A 25,969-nucleotide genomic window follows, 5' to 3' on the forward strand; every position below is an offset into this window, starting at 1 on the left:
TGCTGCGAGGGTCTTACCTCCCTCCCTCCCTGCTCGAGCCCCGGATCCAAGATGGCCGCGGATCCGGGTCCTGCAGGGAGGGAGGTGGCTTACCAAGTGCTTGCTCAGAGCAGGCACTGTGAAGGCTGCAGCGCTGCATGTCAGATCAGTGATCTGACAGAGTGCTGTGCAAACTGTCAGATCACTGATCTGTGATGTCCCCCCTTGGGACAAAGTAAAAAAGTAAAAAAAAAAAATTTCAAATGTGTAAAAAAAAATAAAAAAAAATATTCCAAAATAATGAAAAAAAAAAAAATATTATTCCCATAAATACATTTCTTTATCTAAATAAAAAAAACCAAACAATAAAAGTACACATATTTAGTATTGCCGCGTCCGTAACGGCCCGACCTATAAAACTGGCCCACTAGTTAACCCCTTCAGTAAACACCGTAAGAAAAAAAAAAAAAAAAGAGGCAAAAAACAACACTTTATTATCATACCGCCGAACAAAAAGTGGAATAACACGCGATCAAAAAGACAGATATAAATAACCATGGTACCGCTGAAAACGTCATCTTGTTCCGCAAAAAACGAGCCACCATACAGCATCATCAGCAAAAAAATAAAAAAGTTATAGTCCTGAGAATAAAGCGATGCCAAAATAATTATTTTTTCTATAAAATAGTTTTTATCGTATAAAAGCGCCAAACATAAAAAAATGATATAAATGAGGTGTCACTGTAATCGTACTGACCCGAAGAATAAAACTGCTTTATCAATTTTACCAAACGCGGAACGGTATAAACGCCTCCCCCAAAAGAAATTCATGAATAGCTGGTTTTTGGTCATTCTGCCTCACAAAAATCGGAATAAAAAGCGATCAAAAAATGTCACGTGCCCGAAAATGTTACCAATAAAAACATCAACTCGTCCCGCAAAAAACAAGACCTCACATGACTCTGTGGACCAAAATATCGAAAAATTATAGCTCTCAAAATGTGGTAACGCAAAAAATATTTTTTGCAATAAAAAGCGTCTTTCAGTGTGTGACGGCTGCCAATCATAAAAATCCGCTAAAAAACCCGCTATAAAAGTAAATCAAACCCCCCTTCATCACCCCCTTAGTTAGGGAAAAATTAAAAAAATGTATTTATTTCCATTTTCCCATTAGGGCTAGGGTTAGAGTTAGGGCTAGGGTTAGGGCTAGGGTTAGGGTTAGGGCTAGGGTTAGGGCTAGGGCTAGGGTTAGGGCTAGGGTTAGGTTTAGGGCTAGGGTTAGGGTTAGGGCTAGGGCTAGGGTTAGGGCTAGGGTTAGGGCTAGGGTTAGGGCTAGGGTTAGGGCTAGGGTTAGGATTAGGGTTAGGGCTAGGGTTAGGGCTACAGTTTGGGTTGGGGCTAAAGTTACAGTTAGGGTTTAGATTACATTTACGGTTGGGAATAGGGTTGGGATTAGGGTTAGGGGTGTGTCTGGGTTAGAGGTGTGGTTAGGGTTACTGTTGGGATTAGGGCTAGGGATGTGTTTGGATTAGGGTTTCAGTTATAATTGTGGGGTTTCCACTGTTTAGGCACATCAGGGGCTCTCCAAACGCGACATGGCATCCGATCTCAATTCCAGCCAATTCTGCGGTGAAAAAGTAAAACAGTGCTTCTTCCCTTCCGAGCTCTCCCGTGTGCCCAAACAGGGGTTTACCCCAACATATGGGGTATCAGCGTACTCAGGACAAATAGGAAAACAACTTTTCACGGCTCTGCGTTATAAACTGTAGTGAAACACTTGGGGGTTCAAAGTTCTCACAACACATCTAGATTAGTCCCCTGGGGGGTCTAGTTTCCAATATGGGGTCACTTGTGGGGGGTTTCTACTGTTTAGGTACATTAGGGGTTCTGCAAACGCAATGTGACGTCTGCAGACCATTCCATCTAAGTCTGCATTCCAAATGGCGCTCCTTCCCTTCCGAGCTCTGCCATGCGCTCAAACGGTGGTTTCCCCCAACATACGGGGTATCAGCATACTCAGGACAAATTAGACAACAACTTTTGGGGTCGAATTTCTCCTCTTACCCTCGGGAAAATACAAAACTGGGGGCTAAAAAATAATTTTGGGGGGAAAGATTTTTTTTTTTAATTTTCACGGCTCTGCGTTACAAACTGTAGTGAAACACTTGGGGGTTCAAAGCTATCACAACACATCTAGATGAGTTCCTTAGGGGGTCTAGTTTCCAAAATGGTGTCACTTGTGGGAGGTTTCTACTGTTTAGGTACATTAGGGGCTCTGCAAATGCAATGTGACACCTGCAGACCATTCCATCTAAGTCCTCATTCCAAATGGAGCTCCTTCCCTTCCGAGCCCTCCCATGCGCCCAAACAGTGGTTCCCCCCCACATATGGGGTATCAGCGCACTCAGGACAAATTGGACAACAAATTGTGGGGTCGAATTTCTCCTGTTACCCTCGGGAAAATACAAAACTGGGGGCTAAAAAATAATTTTTGTGGGAAAAAATTTTTGTTTTATTTTTACGGCTCTCCATTATAAACTTCTGTGAAGCCCTTGGTGGGTCAAAGCGCTCAGCACACATCTAGATAAGTTCCTAAGGGGGTCTACTTTCCAAAATGGTGTCACTTGTGGGGGGTTTCTACTGTTTAGGTACATTAGGGGCTCTGCAAACGCAATGTGACACCTGCAGACCATTCCATCTAAGTCTGCATTCAAATGGCACTCCTTCCCTTCTGAGCCCTCCCATGTGCCCAAACAGTGGTTCCCCCCACATATGGTGTATCATCGCACTCAGGACAAATTGGGCAACAAATTTTGGGGTCCAATTTCTCCTGTCACCCTCAGGAAAATACAAAACTGGGGGCTAAAAAAATAATTTTTGTGGGAAAAAAATTTTGTTTTATTTTTACGGCTCTGCATTATAAACTTCTGTGAAGCACTTGGTGGGTCAAAGTGCTCACCACACCTCTAGATAAGTTCCTTAGGGGGTTTACTTTCCAAAATGGTGTCATTTGTGGGGGGTTTCAATGTTTAGGCACATCAGTGGCTCTTCAAATGCAACATGGCGTTCTATCTCAATTCCTGTCAATTTTGCATTGAAAAGTCAAACGGCGCTCCTTCCCTTCCGAGCTCTCCCATCCGCCCAAACAGTGGTTTACCCCCACATATGGGGTATCAGCGTACTCAGGACAAATTGTACAACAACTTTTGCGGTCCAATTTCTTCTCTTACCCTTGGGAAAATAAAAAATTGGGGGCGAAAAGATAATTTTTGTGAAAAAATATGATTTTTTATTTTTACGGTTCTACATTATAAACTTCTGTGAAGCACTTGGTGGGTCAAAGTGCTCACCACACCTCTAGATAAGTTCCTTAGGGGGTCTACTTTCAAAAATGGTGTCACTTGTGGGGGGTTTCAATGTTTAGGCACATCAGTGGCTCTTCAAACGCAACATGGCGTCCCATCTCAATTCCTGTCAATTTTGCATTGAAAAGTCAAACGGCGCTTCTTCCCTTCCGAGCTCTCCCATCCGCCCAAACAGTGGTTTACCCCCACATATGGGCTATCAGTGTACTCAGGACAAATTGTACAATAACTTTTGGGGTCCAATTTCTTCTCTTACCCTTGGGAAAATAAAAAATTGGGGGCGAAAAGATAATTTTTGTGAAAAAATATGATTTTTTATTTTTACGGTTCTACATTATAAACTTCTGTGAAGCACTTGGTGGGTCAAAGTGCTCACCACACCTCTAGATAAGTTCCTTAGGGGGTCTACTTTCCAAAATGGTGTCACTTGTGGGGGGTTTCAATGTTTAGCCACATCAGGGGCTCTCCAAACGAAACATGGCGTCCCATCTCAATTCCAGTCAATTTTGCATTGAAAAGTCAAATGGCACTCCTTCGCTTCCGAGCTCTGCCATGCGCCCAAACAGTGGTTTACCCCCACATGTGGGGTATTGGCATACTCAGGACAAATTGTACAACAATGTTTGGGGTCCATTTTCTCCTGTTACCCTTGGTAAAATAAAACAAATTGGAGCTGAATTAAATTTTTTGTGAAAAAAAGTTAAATGTTCATTTTTATTTAAACATTCAAAACATTCCTGTGAAGCACCAGAAGGGTTAATAAACTTCTTGAATATGGTTTTGAGCACCTTGAGGGGTGTAGTTTTTAGAATGGTGTCACACTTGGGTATTTTCTATCATATAGACCCCTCAAAATGACTTCAAATGAGATGTGGTCCCTAAAATAAAATGGTGTTGTAGAAATGAGAAATTGCTGGTCAACTTTTAACCCTTATAACTCCCTAACAAAAAAAAATTTTGGTTCCAAAATTGTGCTGATGTAAAGTAGACATGTGGGAAATGTTACTTATTAAGTATTTTGCGTGACATATCTCTGTGATTTAATTGCATAAAAATTCAAATTTGGAAAATTGCGAAATTTTCATAATTTTCACCAAATTTCCGTTTTTTTCACAAATAAACGCAGGTACTATCAAAGAATTTTTACCATTGTTATGAAGTACAATAAGTCACAAGAAAACAATGTCAGAATCACCAGGATCCATTGAAGCGTTCCAGAGTTATAACCTCATAAAGGGACAGTGGTCAGAATTGTAAAAATTGGCCCGGTCATTAACGTGCAAACCACGTGGGGGTAAAGGGGTTAATTTCTAATTTTCGTTGCAGACATATTGAGTGGTTTAGATTCTATTTTATGAAAAGTGCAAGGGGCCGTTAGCAGAGATTCTTCACTGGTGGCACATATTTTTTATCAGTATATTCTACACTGTGCTCCATAATTATTATGCAACTGCTATTTTTCTCTGATTTTCCCAAATGGTTGATGCAAATGAGTCCGTTTAATATTCAAATCATTCAAATTTATTTTCCACCAACCAAATTTTTGGGGGAAACTTCGGTGAATTTGAATTTAAAAGTATCTGTTCAATCTCTAATTTTTGGCTCAGATTCTTCAGGACCAGCATTGCTCAGACTAGTCTTGATCAGTGGGTGTGTTGGAGTAAGATGCACACATCTCTTAGTGAGTCTGGCGTGTCTAAACTGTGCCATGCGGCTTGGTGAGCATTGTCACAAATATTGCTCCAGTTAGGGACTACACTGTGTGCAGAATTATTAGGCAAGTTGTATTTTAGAGGATTATTTTTATTATTAATCAACAACTATGTTCTCAATCAACCCAAAAGACTCATAAATATCAAAGCTTTATATTTTTGGAAGTTGGAGTGGGTTTTCTTTAGAATTGGCTATCTTAGGAGGATATCTTTTCGTGCAGGTAACTATTACTATGCAGAATTATTAGGCAACTTAATAAAAACCAAATATATTTCCATCTCACTTGTTTATTTTCACCAGGAAAACCAATATAACGACATAAAATTTCCAAATAAACATTTCTGACATACAAAAACAAACCCCCCCAAAATTAGTGACTATAGTGACTAGTGTTGAGCATTCCGATACCGCAAGTATCGGGTATCGGCCGATACTTGCGGTATCGGAATTCCGATACCGAGATCCGATACTTTTGTGGTATCGGGTATCGGTATCGGATCAAAAGGGATGTGTAAAATAAAGAATTAAAATAAAAAATATTGATATGCTCACCTCTCCGGCGGCCCCTGGACATCACGCTGGTAACCGGCCGGCTTCTTTGTTTAAAATGAGCGCCTTCAGGACCTGCGGCTTCTGATTGGTCGCGTGCTGCCCATGTGACCGGCACGCGACCAATCAGAAGCCGCGACGTCATTCTCATTCACAAAACTCCTAATTCTAGGAATTAAGGACCTGCGAATGACGTCGCGGCTTCTGATTGGTCGCGTGCCGGTCACATGGGTGGCACGCGACCAATCAGAAGCCGTGACGTCATTCGCAGGTCCTGAAGGCGCTCATTTTAAACAAAGAAGCCGGCCGGTTACCAGCGTGAAGTCCAGGGGCCGCCGGAGAGGTGAGCATATCAATATTTTTTATTTTAATTCTTTATTTTACACATCCCTATGGATCCCAGGGCCTGAAGGAGAGTTTCCTCTCCTTCAGACCCTGGGAACCATGAGAATACCTTCCGATACTTGATGTCCCATTGACTTGTATTGGTATCGGATATCGGTATCGGCGATATCCGATATTTTTCGGGTATCGGCCGATACTATCCGATACCGATACTTTCAAGTATCGGACGGTATCGCTCAACACTATTAGTGACCATTATGGCCACCTTTCTTTCTGATGACACTCAACAGCCTTCCATCCATAGATTCTGTCAGTTGCTTTATCTGTTTACGATCAACATTGCATGCAGCAGCCACCACAGCCTCCCAGACACTGTTCCGAGAGGTGTTCTGTTTCCCCTCCCTCTAGATCTCACATTTTCTGAGGAACCACAGGTTTTCTATGGGGTTCAGATCAGGTGAACAAGGGGGCCATGTCATTATTTTTTCTTAGAAAGATGAAAAAGGGGGGGGTATGTTCCAGCTCCAAAGTTTAAAATTAAGTCCTTTATTGATACATGATAAAAGCGTAAGCTGAATAACTCTCCACAGCACAATAGGAAACGAGCTACGCGTTTCGATCTTTGCAGATCTTTGTCAGAGCTCTTTTATGCTTTTATCATGTATCAATAAAGGACTTAATTTTAAACTTTGGAGCTGGAACATACCCCCCCCTTTTTCGTCTTTCTATTTATACTACGTGGATCAACGTGGAAGTTCCGTGCACCTGCTGTAGCTGCCTGGTGAGCTGGCTTTTTGCCAAGGGTGAGTATATTCCTATTAGGTATATACTCACCCTCGGACGCGCCCTGCTTCTTTCCAGCAGCCTTCCTTCCTAAGAATCAGCGCTTGCAGGACCTTGCGGTGACGTCGCGGCTTGTGATTGGTCGCGCGAGCGGTCACATGGGTGGTCGCGCGACCAATCACAAGCCGCGTCGTCACCGCAAGGTCCTGCAAGCGCTGATTCGAAGGAACAAAGGCTGCCGGTTAGTACCAGGGCGCGTCAGAGGGTGAGTATAGCGATATTTTTTATTTTAATTCTTTATTTTACACTTAAATATGGATTCCGATACCGATTTCCGATATTGCAAACATATCGGAACTCGGGATCGGAATTCCGATACCAGATTCAGAAGATCGCCGACTTCATGGCCGACCCCACACAGGGGTCGGGTCGGGTTTCATGAAACCCGACTTTGCCAAAAGTCGGCGACTTCTGAAAATGGCCGACCCGTTTTGCTCAACCCTAGTAGTTGGCTCTCAAGCCTGAACAGCTTGGAGTAGGACATGTATAAAAAGTATCATGTGATCAAATTACAACTTGCCTAATAATTCTGCACACAGTGTAGTGAAAGATTTCTGAAATAAGGTATATTAATCCGTTCCACCCCTGTCCTGCCACGTCATCTTCAACTCCTCATTTTTAGGAGTACCAGACTACAGCGGGCTGAATGCAAATACAAGTCACAATTTTCGAATTGACATGTTTTAAATAATTAGAAAACCATGTATCATTTTCCTTTACACTTCACAATTATTTGCTACTTTCTCTTTGCAAATCACATAAAATCCCAGTAAAACACTTTTAAGTTTGTGGGTGTAATGTGAAAAAATGTGGAGAAGTTCAAAGGGTATGAATACTTTCTCAAGGCACTGTGCATCTGCATAATCAACTACTGGTGAAAATGACATAGATAGACTAGGTAATGACACGATAGCAAATATCAGAATAGAAACAATAGGTGGGTCATCTGTGCGGCTGACGGACATCCATAAAAATGATTCAGAATACAAACCAGACTTGATGCGGTTCTATTATGAACGTGTTTCGAAGTCTTCAGACTTCATCATCAGAAAATAACCACATACAATCTTAAATAGAAAGTACATTCAAAAAGAGGCAAAAAAGATCACATTGAGTTAATTTTCCTCCCTGTGAGCTCTATTAATACTGACAAACAGATGAGCCACTGACACTCCATGTGATCTTTTTTGGCATCTTCTGAATGTACTGCCTATTTCAGTCTGCTACTATGAAGCTATGTTATTTGTGGTAAATCCTGATAAAGAAGTCTAAAAACTTTGAAGCTTGTTGATAATAAACACGCATCAAGTCTACTTTGTATCCGGGACCATTCTTTTATATCTCCATCAGCAGTACATTTTAATGGGTTTTTAACCCATGGGACTGCAGCAGCTGGCAAATTTGCAGGAGATATCCAAGACTTTAAAAAAAATGTACCTGAGCACTAACAAGCATATACTTGATAACAGAAGCAACTACGTGGCCTGTTATACCCTGCACTAGTCATTGATCGCTCCTGGCAGAGATTCAGCTGATCCCCCTGTCAACAGAGCTGCTGTTTATTTTCCTGTTGACAAGGCAGGACTACTGGCATCATGATGATTAACAGCTGGCTTCCCCCAGTTAGGCAGTGGTGAGTAGTCTGTCAATCAGAATGACACCAATAGCCCTGACCTGTTAACAGTAACAAAAAGAGCCTCTCTGTTGACATGAGGTCAGCAGAAGTATGTGACCAGTCTTTGCCAGTGATCGATAATGCCAGGTACAATAGGAAGGTAGGTAGCAACCTTTTTTTCAAAGTCCTGGATATCGACTTTAAGCTTGATCCTTGTTGTGTAACACACAACTTTAACAAGTGAGCAATTTCCTGCACATTATTGTCTTTTATCATTGGATAAGACCTCATTGCACTTTTTGCTCGTCAGCTTTTTCCTACATGCTAGTAAATATAGCTTAAACATATGAGCCTTCTGTATTTTTTGTCCTTGGCCTACCCAAATAGCACAATACGTTTTTCTGCTGTTTGATATGTTATCTAGTCAGAACTGTAATTATGCATACTGTCTTTAGTTTTAATTACAAATATTGTGAGAAATTTAAAAGATATGAGCGAATTTAATTAAAGTGGAATAAAATTTTACTCAATTATTTAAAAAATTTGCATTCGCCATCAAATGGTCATATGGATCATCAAAAAGTTAGAAAATATAAAAAAAAATATTTGTACTTACCATACAGCTCACCTCACCAGCCACTCTACTCATCCCAATTTGGTCCTCTTCACATAGTAGAATATGCAATATTTGCTGATTAGTTTGTCGAATATTTGCCGAACGTAACCGGATGCCATTGCGGTCAATGGGAGGCAAAAACAAACGCATGCACAACACCTTATAACGGCCCCAAAACACATCAAATGAGGGACAGACACCAGGAAAGTGGCCTCAATTCACCCACAGTACAAGCTGTAGCATGGCACTGCAGCAATCAGCCAGGCATGATGTATCGGGATCTGGGACAGCATTTACAGCTTTCAATTGAATGTCACAGTAAGATGAGTTGGGTGAGGGATCGGTGTAGGCCCCCTTTGCTGGGAGCCCTGATACAATACCTCTACCTGCTTTCATGCTGAGCCACACTCAGGTGGCACAAATATTAGTTTCATAGAATACCATTGTCAGAAAAATTTAAGGATAGTAACACTGGTAGTTGAATCCAAGGAAGTGGAGGCCTATCGGTCTTGGAGGCCTACTGCTACAGGCAACACACATGAAGTACCAAAGTGGCATCAATTTCACCACAGTAGAAATAGTATAATAAGGACTGACAGGTCTTCCACTACACTCATTCCAGCAGATGGACACCCAACCAGAAGTGTTCACATTTAAACAAATGAGGGCCTTACACCACAGAAGTGGCATCAATTTCACCACAGTAGCAACAGTATAATAGGGTCCGACAGGTCTTCCACTAAATCTAATCCAGCAGATGGACACACAACAATGAGTGTTCTCATTTCCAAAAATTATTGGCAGACAATAGCAAACTGGCATCAATTTCACCAGAGTAGAAATAGTACAATAGGGACTGACAGGTCTTCCACTACCCCCAATCCAGCATATGGACACCCAACCTGGAGTTTTCACATTTTAAAAAATGAGGATCTGACACCACCGAAATGGAATAACTGTCACGAGAATAGAAATAGTACAGCTAACCCAGCAGATGTAGACCAACCATAACTGTTCACATTTCCAGAAATTTCTGTTAATATCAGCAGCAGCCACAGCAGGCACAGATGCCACACTAAAGATATCACAGAGTGCAGTTACATGACAATAAAGTATCACACTAAAAAATTCAATACCACCTAGTCTGTACAGTCTGCGATTGGGTTGCAAAAGTCCTTTGATTTCCATGATTTGTTCATCTTGATGAAAGTTAGGCGGTCTACACTTTAGGGGACATCCGGCTGCACTTATTTGTCATGTGATGGAGAAAATGCTGTACCACCAGGTTGAGTATGTTAGTCATGCAAGTCACATGTGTGAGCTTGCCTTTCTATAGGACTGCCACCAGGTTTGCACTGTTATCAGACACAGCCTTACGTGGATGCAGGTTTAGTGGAGACAGCCATTGATCAAACTCAGCCTGGAGAACTGTCCACATCTTTTCAGCTGTATGACTGCGATCTCCAAGACAAATCAATTTGAATACTGCCTGGTTGTGGTGAGCCCTGGCTGCGCAGTAAGGAAGTGGTGGGAATTTGCTTTGCACTGTTGGAATGTGTGTCTCATTAAGGCAGAGGTTGAGGGCACAGGTGGGGGCCCTAGAGAAGATAGAGGAGTCAGAAGCAGTGCAGGGAGTGTTAATTGTAAAGGTTTGTCCTGCAAGCCTTGGGGATTCCAAGACTTGTGGAGCAGCACCTGCTCCCACAGCCTCCAGAGTCAGCCAGTGCCCAGTCAGCGAGATGTAACGCCCGTTGTCATGCTTACTCGACCAAGTGGCTGTGGCAAAATGCACCCCGGCAGATAGAGAATTAGTCAAGGAATGGGTGATGTTGTCTCCAACATACTGGTGTAGCGAAGGCACAACTTTCTTAGAAAAGTTATAGCAACTGGGCAATTGGTACTGGGGGACTGTGGCGGCTATCAGCTTTTGGAAACCATCTGTATATACCAGGCAGAAAGGCAGCATTTCCATGGCCAAATGATTGGAGATGGTGGAGTTCATCCTCTTAGCTTTGTCATGTGTAAGGGGAACAATTGTTTACCTGACCACAACTGTGGTACCATGGGCTGGCTGCAGTGCTGAGAGAGGGTAGAGTACAGTGATTCAGACAAACTACTGATGAGCGAGGTGCAGGCAGAGATGTTATGGTGGATTGAGAAAGTTGCGGTGTGCTCATTCTCTGAGATCAAAAACAGCAGGCATATCCGCTCATCACTAATTATTATCACAACCGCCGGGCACTGAATCCCCGGACCTCCTAAAACTAGGCTAATACCTCCAGCTTTGACAATACTCTCAGACATTTGCTCAAAATGTCACATTACACATCATGGCAACATGATGTCGTGATCATATGCCATTTTGCACAGAACTGTCCCAAGCCTTATCATAGCCACAGATTCAGTGCTTGTGGCTTTGATAAAATGTGAGGAAGACCATATGGGTGAAGGTGATGAACAGAGGGGATGTACAGGTGAGTGATAAATTGAGTATTAGTATTTTTTTTTTCATTTTTCACACTTCACATTTATTATGCTTTGGGGTCTGCAAAGACACCAAAGCATAATAAGTGACCCTAAATTACCAGAAAATAACTTATCTGCTAACTGTATTTTCTGGTAAAATCTGCACAAAAAAGCTATTTGAATTTTGCGTGATCTGCTCATCTCTGATATCTAACTTAAATGAGATATTAATAGTGATGAGCGAGTATACTCGTTGCTCAGGGTGATCTCCGAGTATTTGTTATTGCTCGGAGATATAGTTTTCATCGCCTCAGCAGCATGATTTACGAATGCTGGACAAGCTGAATACATGTGGGAATTCCCCAACAAACAGGCATTCCTCACATGTATTCAGCGTATCTGGAAGCCGTAAATCATGCAACTGAGGTGATGAAAACTATATCTCCAAGCAATAACAAATACTCGGAGATCAGACGAGCATGCTCGGGAAAACCCAAGCAACGGGTATACTCGCTCATCACTAGATATTAACCTTAGACCAGTAGCGTAGCTACCGGGGGGGCAGAGAGTGCGGGCGACCTGGGCCCGGTGCTCTGAGGGGCCCACCCGGAGCTACGCTACTGTAACTGTATCAGCACACGCAGCACGCCGATACAGTTACATTCTGTGGAAGAGCAGGGAGAATCGATCTCCCTGCTCTGCCGCACAATCGCTAAGGGACCCCTGAGCAGGCGGGGGGGCCCAGTGCCAGCAGTGGGCCCCCCGCCATCATCGGAAGATCAGCTGTACCATTAAGGGTTTAACCCCTTAATGACCAAGACAAATTTTACAATTCTGACCAGTGTCATTTTATGAGGTCATAACTCTGGAACACTTCAACCTATCCCACTGATTCTGAGACTATATTTTCATGACATACTGTTCTTCATGATAGTGGCAACATTTCTTCAATATGACTTGTGTTTATTTGTGAAACAAATGGAAATTTGGTGAAAATTTGGAAAATTTCACAATTTTTAAACTATTAATTCTTATGCCCTTAAATTTGAGTTATGTAACACAAAATAGTTAACAAAGAACATTTCACACATGTCTAATTTACATCAGCACAATTTTTGAAACATTTTTAGTATAAATTGTTGTGCAATTTCTCTTGAATATGCTGATACCTAATTTGTGGGAGAAATCTACTACTTGGGTGCACGGCAGGGCTCAGATCGGATGGAGCGCCATTTGACTTTTTGAATGTAAAATTTGCTGGAATAATTAATGGACACCATGTTGCATTTGGAGAGTCCCTGAGGTGCCTAAACAGTGGAAACCCCCAAAAAGTCACCCAATTTTGGAAACCACACCCCTCATCCAGACGTTTAGTGAGCAATTTTAAACCATAAAAAGGACACAGAATTTGATAAAATTAGGTTATCATATTGAATACATCGTCATTAGTGTTTAGCCCAAGTACTCACTACTCCAGATTGCATTGGGTACTTGGGTATGCACCGAATATCACGTGTGCTCAAGTACCATGTTTGAGTCCCTGTCCCGCATGTTTTGCAGCTGTTATACACCTGAAAAAACATGCGGGTATCTGCGATACTTCGTGCATATCCGAGTACCCAATGCAAACTTGAGTAGTAAGCACTTGCCCTCAACACTAGCCATCATATCGTAATTTTTTTTATGTTTGAAAACCCTCAATGCTAACCCTAAGCCTATCCTTAACCCCAACCCCTATTTCAACCGTAACCCCAACTCTTACCCCAACTGCAAAGAATGGAAAAAATGTTAAAAAATTATTTTATATTTTTTATCTAACTAAGGGGTGTCAAAGGGGGATTTGATTTACAATTTTTTTTAACTTTGGTGACTGTAATATGGGCTATCACAGTGATCAAAAGGAACCAATAGGAAAAATGTCCTATTGTTGCCTTATGCCAGCCAGAAGATCTCGGCGTGTACCTTGTGCATGCATCCACCATTTTTTCCAAGGAAGATGTTGTCGAGCTGAGGAAGGTATCAGGAGGGCCTGGGGATGGAGCAGTTACCGGGCGGTCTCAGGGGTAGTCATTTCTTTCTCCTCTGACATGTTTATCATGTCAAAAGAGAGAGAAATCATTGACATAGTGGGTACACATTTTCTTTGTAATCACCATTGTTCACTGAATAACAACGATCACATGATCGGGCACTGGAAAATCCAGCCCTGATCATGTTCTCCGGGTCTCAGCTACGCCTTGTAGCTGATACCCCAGAGATTTTCCTACTCTGGGGGCGCTACAGCCTTATTCTCGTTTTCAAATGGCGATGAGCGAATAAGTATCCTTAGCGGCTGCCTTTTTAATGCACATTGGTGGTTGCAAAGGGGTTAATTTTGTGTTTATTTATTACTTATGCACAGGTGTTACAATATTTCATCCTAAGGTTATAGTAGGTATTTTGATAATTTGCTATTAAGCTAGTCATTCAAGTATACCATCATATAGTTAGTTTTCTTGAGTTGACTATACAACGTTCCTGAAATAAAATTTATATTATATAATTAATTTGCATTCGATATTTTGGCTATGACAAATCCCAACCACATCGGGATTTGTTAGTGTTGTTCGATGATTACCATAGAGGCCAATTAGCGGTGTAGTATTTTATTATGTTTCTATCCTATTAAATAAAGTAATAAACAAGTCCTACTGTTGAGAGACAGGCCAGTGAAATTCTCACTGGGCAGCAAAAGTAAGGTCTGTTATGATGACTTATGACCAACTTATCCCAATGTAATAAAAATCTGAACATAATTTTATAGTTTCTGAATCATATATGCAATAGTATAAATCAATTTTCTCAAAGTGCTAAACATGATGCATACTATTATATGATACTATGATATTAATACACATTCCTGGAGAAGATTTTTTTTGTTTCTTTTATATAAATGGATGGTAAGAAAGCTTTGTATTAATTTATGATTAAATTAGTAGAATGATATATAATCTCTTTCTAGACTCACCATCAATGCTGAATGCCAGCTACAACTGCACAACTTTCCCATGGATGAACATTCGTGCCCACTCATTTTCTCAAGCTGTAAGTATCCAATCTGTTAATGTATATTTTCCGAGCGAAGGTTCATTTCATCTAACAAGCATGGATTTTGACCTGTTATATTTGAAAAATATCAAGTCTAGATCATTGTTTACTTACTACATATTACAGCATGTATCACATAGCATCGGCTGGATTAAATATTTTCTTTCTGCTTAAACAAATCTCTTGATTGTTGCAACGGCTACATTTTTATATAAAGCCAAACTTTTTTCATTTTTTTTAATGATTATCAAATTTAATTTATTTTGGCTAGACTTGAGGTTGTATTCTTCCTGAATCGGTGACACTTTTTTGCATGGGCTGTGTGCACTATTGCATTCCAGCTGTTTTCACTTGAATAAAACTCAGATTCAATGAAGAGACAAGAAAGCAGCTGTTTTTTTTTTTTTTAATTTTGTCTTTATTTTCATGTTCATACACCCACTATAATTGTTGATATGGTCTAATAAATAAGTTAATATAATTGAAAAGAGTTTGGTAAAGAAAACACAAATAAAAATGGTCTAAATTCTCTACTGAATTCTTTGAAAATCTTGTTACGTTCTTACTTGTGTATTATACTATATTGGATGTACCCAATCTTTTGTACTTTGTGAGCACCATTTATGGGAGGATTGTCATATTAAGCTTAAAACATAATAAAGGGCAAACAATTGCATTTATTATCTAGTAAAAATTGTGAAAGGTTTCACATCAGCAAACTAAAGGGGTATATCTTTTTTTCTTTTTACTGAGAACTTGGCAAATGTGAAAACGATGGTGCAAACTCTAATGCCAGATTTTAAAAAAGCATTCTCATAAAAGTTTTTATCCTCTTAATATATTGCAGTCTTCATATTATATATCTTACAATTGCTCATTTTGCCTTTCTACCAAAAGGTAGAAAAGGTTTCTACCAGAAAGGCAGAAGTGCCTTTCTGCTTGCCTGAGGAGGTGGTGATGGCGAACTCAGTCGAGGGGTTCAAGAGAGGCCTGGATGTCTTCCTGGAGCAGAACAATATTGTATCATACAATTATTAGGTTCTGTAGAAGGACGTAGATCTGGGGATTTATTATGATGAAATATAGGCTGAACTGGATGGACAAATGTCTTTTTTCGGCCTTACTAACTATGTTACTATGTTACTATGTTACCCAGATAATTCCTCTCTTTTCTATGGTCTACATATAAACAGGAAGTCTCTTTTCCCTGCAAAAATCATTCAACATCATACCTAGCTGCTCTCTCCTCCACCCGCCAGGGACTTTTGCAGTGACTCATAAGTCATGCAGGGAAAATTGACCTCATGTTTCTACATAGAGCTTAGAAAGATTCAGCTAGTCAGTTTTGAATTATGTAATCTCATAGAACTAATGAAAAACAGAAGAATTAACTGGGTAGAAAGGCAAAATAAGCAATTGTAAGTTCACAGTGCTATATAATATTATGACTGCAGTATATTAAGAGGTCAAAAACTTTGTTAGGTGTGCTCTTTAAAATGGTTGTCTGGTCTAAATTGACAAGTGTGCTGTTTTTCTATGTGATTCTTGTATTCGGCCAGTCTTGTCGTGTTCTGGCCAGGAGTATGCATATTGCATACTTGCAGTCACGTGACAACCATTCCCAGTGCTGACAAAGGTGAATCCTTACAGTGAATGTGCTGCGAGGATTCTCAAGTCTGCAATCACGTAGAGTGACTGCAGATTTGTCATTTTAGACGAATAACCCCTTTAAATTGAATATGGCAATGTTAATAGATCTTATATTACACAACTCTCGATGCAATGTATAGTTATTAGGGATATATCTCTCTGTGTAAAAGTGATATGGTTATTACCAATGCCTAAGTTCATAACTCAGGGTTCCTATCATCAGTATGCTACAAGACAAATGTGGCTTCTTTGCCACCGGTTGGATACCAGCTTTATAAATGAACAGTTCTGAATTAAAATAAAACGAGAAATGCTGAAAAAGAAAGGCTATATCAAGAGTGTGACTCCTTTCAAGTGGATTTAGTAAAGAATTTATTGTTTATTATGAGCAGTTTAGTGAAGGAAATGGAAAGCGAAGCTGGCACAGATATCAATAGTGTAATACAAAATATAATACAAATCTAATTTATTAAAAAAAACGTACAATCAAAACAATAGCTTTAGTGAAACATTACTTTCACTGAGAATTACCTACCTGAGGCAGCAATAAGCTGAGCTTAGTCAACTTGACAACTATTGAAAATTGTTGCTATTGCTTCTTGTTATTTGCTTTATGTGTATGTGTTTTAGCCTCCTTGGAGGACTGAAAAGCATTTTACGTTCAATGACTGTCGTTCATTTAAAAGCAATAGAAAGAAGTATATTGCTTAGTTTGCACAAAGCCAAAATAAATATTAGCCTGCAGTTTCCATGTATTGATTATGTCATTGTAATTTGAAAATGTTTTCACAAACAGCATTACATCAATGATTATAGTATATTTATTCAAATATACGATTTTCTTAGCTCCGAAAAGGCTGTTTGTATGAGGATAATCTGCTGTAGTGGATTTCATGATAGCAGTCACTTAAAATAACTTCTTGGTCTATAATAAAATGCCGTCGTCCCAGTTTAATGTGACATTTTATAACATTGCTTGTTTTGTAATAATCCATTTAGTTGATGCTATATAATTAAGGCTTTGTTCTGCTACTATGTTACTCATAGTAACTCATTACTGTGTTTTTGAGGGCAAGAAGAGTGTGGACTGCTCCATTATTCATGACATAAAACCTGATGAAAACTTGATGGGCCCCATTATAGATTAATAATATCCATTAGGATTAGTTGGTTTGCATTTAAATGAATCCATCATGCATGTCAGGGCTCCAATTAAAACTGAAACCATTGTAATGTGAACATAGTAACTTTGTAATGACTTGTGTATTTATGAGGTTTTCATTTGCAAATATTACTTTTAGCAACATTAAGGTAAAAGATACTTCCCCAAACGCAAGAGCTATATTGCAAATTGCCTCTTTTGAGAAAAAGAGGACTTAAACTCTATAGCGCCACCTGTTGGAAGTAGCGATCCTACAAGTCACAATCAACCCTTTAACGAGTCGTGCCATATGACTTAGGATAAAAGCCAAATCAATATCTCAATTCGCAGACACGGTGTTTCGGGCTGTTGGCCCTCGTCAGTGCGAAGCATGAGAACTAATTTGGCTAGATGAGAGGCTCTGGACTGGGGTGTAAGGGGTATCGTTTCTCCATATGGAGAGTGACATACCATCTCTGGCTTGTCAAGGTGAGGAGGTTTATTCGCCATGCAATGTTCCTCTGGGAAATATAATATGCAAATTGCCTCTTCTGAGAAAAAGAGGACTTAAACTCTATAGCGCCACCTGTTGGAAGTAGCGATCCTACAAGTCACAATCAACTCTTCATCCTTGTGGTATTTACTTTAATTCTTTAACATTATGATTTTGGGATTCTGGCTGTATTTCACAGCTGACATCATGTTCTACCATACACAATCCGTCAACAATAACTCTAGCTCTGCCGTTTAACTCCTTAGATACCTTGATCAATACTAATTTCAGAATCTAAGTGGTTAGACAGAAAAAAAGGATTCCCACCATCAGTACTCCTGTCATGCTAGGATACTGATAGGTAGTTGTGGCTACAGGCAGTCTTCCATGAATAAGAGCCTGTTGGGCTCTGCCAAGTCAGGACTTTTATACTGACAGGTAAAAATACACTGCATTTCATATATATTTCAAAATATCATCTAATTAATAAACATGTTCACTGCTAAACAAAGCAGTCATACCGCTCTGTAGATTTTAAAAAAAAAATAAATTCAGTGATTTAAAATTATTTTTGTAAAGCATTTTTATTGCGCAAGAGTAGAAAAACTAAAAAGCCTATTTAATTAGTTTAATTAGTTTCTTATACTGTAGTAAAGAAACACCAAAAAAAATCAATGTTATAATGGCTATTTTATCACCTTTCCTCTACAAAAAATGTAGCCAAATTTAACAATACAAATAATGTGTCATGTTGATCACTTTTCTCAGAAAGTTTTCTCACTAAAGTGGATAAAGATGAGTTAACATCACAAAGGCCATTGACTATACTTAAAACATCACTCCACTGATTTTTTTTAAAATTTCAGACTAGTATGGTGCCATTAATATGTTTCATGACCCTAGTGGTACTCACCAACCATGGTCTTCAGCCTTCCTAGCGCCGCTACAGTCCCGCGATGCCATCTTGGGACCGCAACTTCTGCTTGACCATAAACTGATATCCCAGTGCTGTTCTTTTAACCATGGCAAAATCAGTAGAAGTTACACAATGCATTACTTGAACCACAAAATGGTGCCTTCAACGATGCAATTTGTCCTTCAAAAGCCAAGTTCTTCCATGCCTGTGCCTGGAAAAATAAATTCATTATGACTTTTGAAATGCAGTGATGCTTAAAAAAAAGTAAGAAAAGTAAAACAATATATATATGCAGCCTCCTTTACAACTTGAAATAGTCTGGTCATGTTTTCTATCTGTGTTCATTATAATAAAGGTTGTCAGATTTGTGGAAACCAATCTTCCAGTTTCATAGATTTACTTCACAGTTTGCATATTTAGTAGAGATTTTTCCAAAGAAAATCTTCACCTTATTTGCAGTGAGATCTGCATATGGCACATAAAGTTTTGATTGTGTTGCACATTTTGTTTCACATTTGGTGCAGATTTCATCCTCTCCTTTGAAAGGGTGAAATACTTGCAGAATCCACACATATTATGCTTTTGCGGCATTTTTTTGATTCTGAAAACACACAGCAATTTACACTACCACCAAAGCGAATGAGATTTAGGATATCCCATGCACAGGCTAGATATTGTTTTACTTACAGATTTGAACCTTCAAATTGATTTCTCAAATCTTCCGCATATCAGTTTTTCAGCATTTATGCAGCATTTTTACCTTTTCAAATGAATTGAAGAAATACCCAAGTAAAAATACAGCAAAATGTGAGTATATTGCACAGCATTTTTACTACAATCACTGGTTTTCAAAGCAGAAAAATGCTAATACTAAACTTGTGCACATACCCAGAGAACTTACATTTCTTGGATTTAAAAGCATGCACGACAATCCAGTTCGTGTGCAGGAGATATATACATTGTATAGATGAGATTTGTTGCATTATTCTTAGTTGTTACAGTATTACACTGCAGACTCACTGTCTGATCATAAATGTGATGTAAGCCATTGGATATCACAGTGTTAATAGTTATATCACCATCACAATATATCTAGTATATCACCATCACAGTGGCGTCATATGCTGTGTATTTACTGTAGACATTACCAGTTCATGCTATCCTGTCTATGTAAATGTTAAGACTGCTCAAAAGTTATCTGTAAATTCCAGAATGCTTGAGATTAATATTTATCAGTATAAAAATTGAAAAAAAAACCTTTTCTTTTTTTAACACTTTTAACATACAATTCTGAATTACAAGTATTTTTCTGACCATAAGATGTACTTCTTTCCTCCAAATTTAGGAGGAAACTGTGGGTGCGTCTTATGGTAGGGATGTAACGTGGGGAGTGGACAGCGGCGAGTGGCTGTGCCTCCATTCTTATACTCACCCTCCAGCATCTTCATACAGTACTTTACAGACACCACACTGGTCCCGCAGCACCATCTTCTACCCGTAGCTTCCAACATAATAACATACTATTATATATAATAATAACACATATAATAGTATGTTTGTGTTATTAAATATTTTACCACCTTTTTGCTTCAAATACTCTTTCCCCTATTTTACACCTCTAAAACCTGGGTGCGTCTTATAGTCCGGTGTGTCTTATAGTCCGAAAAATACAGTAGTTTTCTTCTTTTAGAAGACTGTTTTTTTTATCAGGACCTTAATCCTTGTTTGTACCCCTCTAGGTTATAGAAGTGGTATGAAGTGAGTGACCTCCCTCTATAGCATTATTAATGTGTGTGAGCTCTTAATAAATATATTGTGTATTACATTTTACAGTTTTTTTAAAATAATTCTACACTATAATCTAAAAAACTTTTTTGACAAATGTCTACATATTTAAGAGAATACTATTTTTACAGTTCAATGGATTTGAACAGCTAAATAGTTCCATGAATATGCAATTAGACAGAAATCGCACCTACAGTAAAATTAATAGGCATTGTAATAATTTTATTTCTATAGCGCCAACATATTCTGCAGCACTTTTCATTTTTAGAGGGGACTTGTACAGACAATAAAATACATTATAGCATAACAATAATCACATAAATCAACACATACCAAAAGAAATGAGGGCCCTGCTCGCAAGCTTACAATCTATGAGGAAATAAGGAAGACATGAAAGGTGGATGGTAACAATTGATTTCATTGTTCTAATCAGCCATAATGTAATAAATCGGGTGTTCATATAATGCTGCATGAATTGGTTATCAGCCAGAATATGTAAAAGTACAGTCACAGAGGGCTATTAAATACATAAAGCATGTGAGAACATGATACGAGGAACCTGGTTATGAATAAAATTTTCAATTGGCCACACAGGGATAGTTAAATAAATGTGTTGAGGATGGTAGGCCAGTCTGAAGAAATTAGTTTTTAGGGCACGCTTAAAACTGTGGTTATTGGGGATTAATCTAAATATCCTGGGTAGTGCATTGCAAACAATTAACGCAGCACTTGAGAAGTATTGGAGATGGGAGTGGGAGGAAAAAAGATGAGCGAAAGGATCTTTTTGTATCTCTTGTAGACCTCAATGAAAAAGTCCTTTATGGAAGTTTTATCTCTAAATTTAAGCATATCAGACTTAAACCCAGATACATTTTAGAAAAAAAAGTTAATTTCACCAGATCAACAAGCATTTTACTCTTTTATTGGGTGACCAGCACCCTCTTTAAACTGCAAGATAATCGTTGAATGAGCTTTTTTAAAAATACTTGTTCATGATTTTCTTGCATTTTCTTCTATGAGAGAGCCACTACCACACATCTATGGTGATGGTTTATGTCTTAACCCCTTTGTGACATGCACCGCACTAGTACCGTTCTGTGGGAACTGCATTTGTGCCACGAGCAGTACTAGTACGGCGCCACAATCAATGTGGACTCACTCTGAGCGCCCCGGCGATCACGTGCTGGTGACAGCTGATACCCAGCAGCAATGCCCATGATTGGTGCTAGCACTGATCGTAGGCATTTCACCCCTCTGATACTACTGTCAGTAGTGACAGCGACATAGAGGAGCATCGCGTAGGGAGGGGGCTCCCTGAGCTCTTCCATCACTATAACGCAATGTGATTGTGTTATTCTGATGGTCTCCATGGAGACTTCAGCACCAAGATGGCTGCAGAGTCCTGGGTCCTTCAGGGAGGTGGCTGGTCAGTGCCTGCTCAGAGTAGGTGCTGGCATGCCTTCTTGTCTGCCTGTCAGATTGCTGATTTGACACTGTGCTGTGCAAAGTGTCAGATCAGTGATCTGACATTATATAGCAATGTCCCATACTAGGACAATATAATAAAGTTAAAAAATCCATATCATAATGTGTAAAAATATTTTTTTAATCCCCAAATAAAGAAAAAAAAATATTTTTCAAATTAGTATATTTATTTATGTAAATAAAAAAACAAACAATAAAAGTACATATATTTGGTATCGCCACATCCATAACGACGCGCACTATAAAACTGTCCTACTAGTTAACCCATTCAGTGAACACCGTAAAAAAAAGGCTAAAAACAATGCTTCATCATCATACCGCCAAACAAAAAGTGCAATAACACGCGATCATAAAGACGGATGTAAATAAAACTGGTATTGCTTAAACTCTCAGCTGATTGGAAACATATCCATAAAACTTAACCATTAATCTATTTATTAAAAACTATAAAGTGCAAGATAGGTGCAGAAAAGTGTTTGTGCTAAGACCACATAGTGCAAGTAAAAAACAGACCACATATACTTGTACATACCACCTGTGTCTGCCTTTCAGAGGTAATATTATACAGCTATCATGTATTGTCACGCTGACCCTCCAATTTAGAGGGATTTATACCAGTTCAAACAGGTCTATGACCTATATGTATTGCTCCCATGTCAAGTTTATACAATGAAAACATCCACTTGTATATTTATTGCTTATTCTATAACATGCCGAGGGGAAGGACAGATGCCAGTCCCACCCAAGACATCAAGCTTAGTGCAATCCAGCCATATACCGAGGGCTTATACTCATTATACTAATTCCTGATAGCCTGGCAATTAGCCACCATAGCCTCCATCAACATCGCAGAAAAGCAGCAGTACAATATAACAGCAAGCTCAAGGAGTCTCAATATCAAACTATTTTGCCCAAAGATTTCACCGGAATACATATATGCCTCCCCTCAGGGACTGTCCATACTGGCATATGTTAAATGCGTAACTCAAAAAGGCATTAATAAAAAAAAGCCCACTTATACTCATCTATGGGACCGGGTATTCAAACGGTGCCTTTTCAGAGTGCCCAGGATCTCATGACCGGCCATTTTCAGTGTTACCATGGCATCTCATCCTAGCAGAAACTGATGTCTCCCGACGCGTTTCATCATCTGAATCATCAGGGGGGTAGCAACAATCATAATTCAGTGAGCAATGCGTAATAGATGAGTATAAATGGGTTTCTTTGTATTAAAGGGAACCTGTCACCCCGTTTTTTCAGATTGAGCTATAAATACTGTTAAATAGGGCCTGCGCTGTGCGTTACTATAGTGTATGTAGTGTACCCTGATTCCCCACCTATGCTGAGAAATACATTACCAAAGTCGCCGTTTTCGCCTGTCAATCAGGCTGGTCAGGTCGGGTGGGCGTGTTCGCAGCGCTCTTTTCTTCCCCAGCTTTCCGTTGGTGGCGTAGTGGTGTGCGCATGTCCAAGTTCCGAATTCCCTGCACCCACGTGAAGACACAGCGCGCGATCTGCGCTGTCATCCCTTTCATCGGTGGGGGCTGCCATCTTCCTGGGGCCGCGCGTGCGCAGATGGAGTGCTCTGCTGCACGGGGCTTCAGGAAAATGGCCGCGGGATGCCGCGCATGCGCACAAGAGATCGCGGTGGCCATTTTCCCAAAGCCGAGTTTGCATCTCGGCTTTGGGAAAATGGCCGCCGCGATCTCTTGTGCGCATGCGCGGCATCCCGCGGCCATTTTCCTGAAGCCCCGTGCAGCAGAGCACTCCATCTGCGCACGCGTGGCCCCAGGAAGATGGCCGCCCCCACCGATGAAAGGGATGACAGCGCAGATCGCGCGCTGTCTTCACGTGGGCGCAGGGAATTCGGAACTTGGACATGCGCACACCACTACGCCACCAACGGAAAGCTGGGGAAGAAAAGAGCGCTGTGAACACGCCCACCCGACCTGACCAGCCTGATTGACAGGCGAAAACGGCGACTTTGGTAATGTATTTCTCAGCATAGGTGGGGAATCAGGGTACACTACATACAGTATAGTAACGCACAGCGCAGGCCCTATTTAACAGTATTTATAGCTCAATCTGAAAAAACGGGATGACAGGTTCCCTTTAATGCTTTTTTGAGTCACGCATTGAAAATATGCCAGTATGGATAGTTCCTGAGGGGAGGCATATATGTATTTTGGTGAAATCTTTGGGCAAAATAGTTTGATATAGAGACTCCTTGAGCTTGCTGTTACATTGTACTACTGCTTTTCTGCGATGTTGATGGACCCTTATGGGTCATTGCCTTGAAAACCCAGATGGGAGTAAAAGACCAATGAAAAGACCTACTGGGGTTTAATGATTAGACAGATATTGCAAAGGCCAAGATCTGCTGAATATAAAGATATGCTGTTTTTCATATCTTCCTGACAGATTCAAATTCAATTGATATTATGGAAAACCATTCAAAGAAAATCCACATCCTTATTCCAAATTGTGTGAATTTGTCAAGATTTAATATTAGGAGATTCACTCAAACCTACTTACATTCCCAAAATGTGGGAGATAGAATTATATTGTATAAAGGGTTTCAGTATTAAAAATGGCACTATCACACAATACAGCTCTGACAAAAATTTAGAGACAACTGCAAAATGTAAAGTTTGTCTGATTTTTTTCTTTATAGGTATATTTTTGAGTAAAACAGTAAATTGTTCTTTTATTCTATATACTTTTGGCAACATGTCTCTGAATGTCTAAGCAATAAATTTTGTATTTTGACAAAGAAAAATGGTCAAAATTTTTTAAAAAATGAGTGATTTCAGACCTCAAATAATGCAAAGAAAACTAGTTCATAATCATTTAGAAACAACAATACTAATGTTTTAACTCAGAAAGAGTTCAGAAATCAATATTTTGTGGAATAACCATGATTTTTAATCACAGCTTTCATGCGTCTTGGCACGCTTTCCACCAGTGTTTCACACTGCTTTTGGTGCAAAAATGTAAGCAGTTCTTCTCTGTTTGATGGCTTGTGACTATCCATCATCCCCTTGATTACATTCCAGAGGTTTTCAATGGGGTTCAGGTCTGGAGATTGGGCTGCCCATGACAGGGTTTTGATGTGGTGGTCTCTTAATTTTTGCCAGAGCTGTATATTTAAAGCATGCAACTCTTACTAGTAAAACTGATGCTCCATTCTTATACCATTCTGTTACTGAATAACAGAACAGCATTTCTTATCTGCACAATATTATGTAGCAGATTTTTGTTGTTTGAAGATTCAAGGGAGTAAAAATGAGCACCATATTTAGATATATAAAACATTTATTTCATATTATAATATCAGATGCCAAGTGAAATTACACATTGATCAAATCAAGCTGTGCCTAAAAGTATTTTCATCTATCAAACATATAGCCCATGGCAGAAATATGACAGATGTAAGTTCTAATGCAGCACAGATATGAAAACAGAGAAAAACAATTTAAAAGAAAATGCAATTGATCAAAACAAGTCTAGAAATAGTAAAAATGTTATCACAGAATAAGGGAAAATAAAACTTATTTTACACGCAATTGTAAATTAAATTTAATTCTCAAACTAAGCCAATTAAAAAACTCAGCCCCCATTTTTGTATTGTGTTGCATGTATTGGTTATATAATACATCAACTAATGAAAAAGGCAGTGTGTGAAGAGTTCCACTTGACCATGTTTATTTTAGGAAAAAGGAATCCAGCACTCAATTTTGATGCAATTTATTGAATTGATAAACAAGTTGTGTTGAAGCAATGTTTTAGATTTCAGTCTCAATGAAACGTTTTGGGTTTCTTGACCATGGAGTGAATTATCTGTATGATGGACTCCTTCCTAGAGATGGGTTGCGAAATATGAAATCAGGAAAACACATATTTTGGTAGATGCCTTGCTAC

The 25,969-nt window shown here is 39.5% G+C and overlaps 1 protein-coding gene across 2 annotated transcripts in view; it reads left to right on the forward strand.

Annotated features, from left to right (window-relative positions):
• The window catches only part of LOC138670461 (gamma-aminobutyric acid receptor subunit gamma-3-like), a 1,219,385-nt gene that overhangs the window by 751,652 nt on the left and 441,764 nt on the right, over positions 1–25,969 (forward strand). For both annotated transcript variants that reach the window (XM_069757829.1, XM_069757830.1), the window contains exon 5: positions 14,493–14,575. In XM_069757829.1, the coding sequence (XP_069613930.1) occupies positions 14,493–14,575 (83 nt within the window). The remainder of the gene's footprint in view (positions 1–14,492; positions 14,576–25,969) is intronic.

This window comes from Ranitomeya imitator, chromosome 3 (assembly GCF_032444005.1).
Source record: "Ranitomeya imitator isolate aRanImi1 chromosome 3, aRanImi1.pri, whole genome shotgun sequence".
Lineage (NCBI taxonomy): Eukaryota > Metazoa > Chordata > Amphibia > Anura > Dendrobatidae > Ranitomeya > Ranitomeya imitator.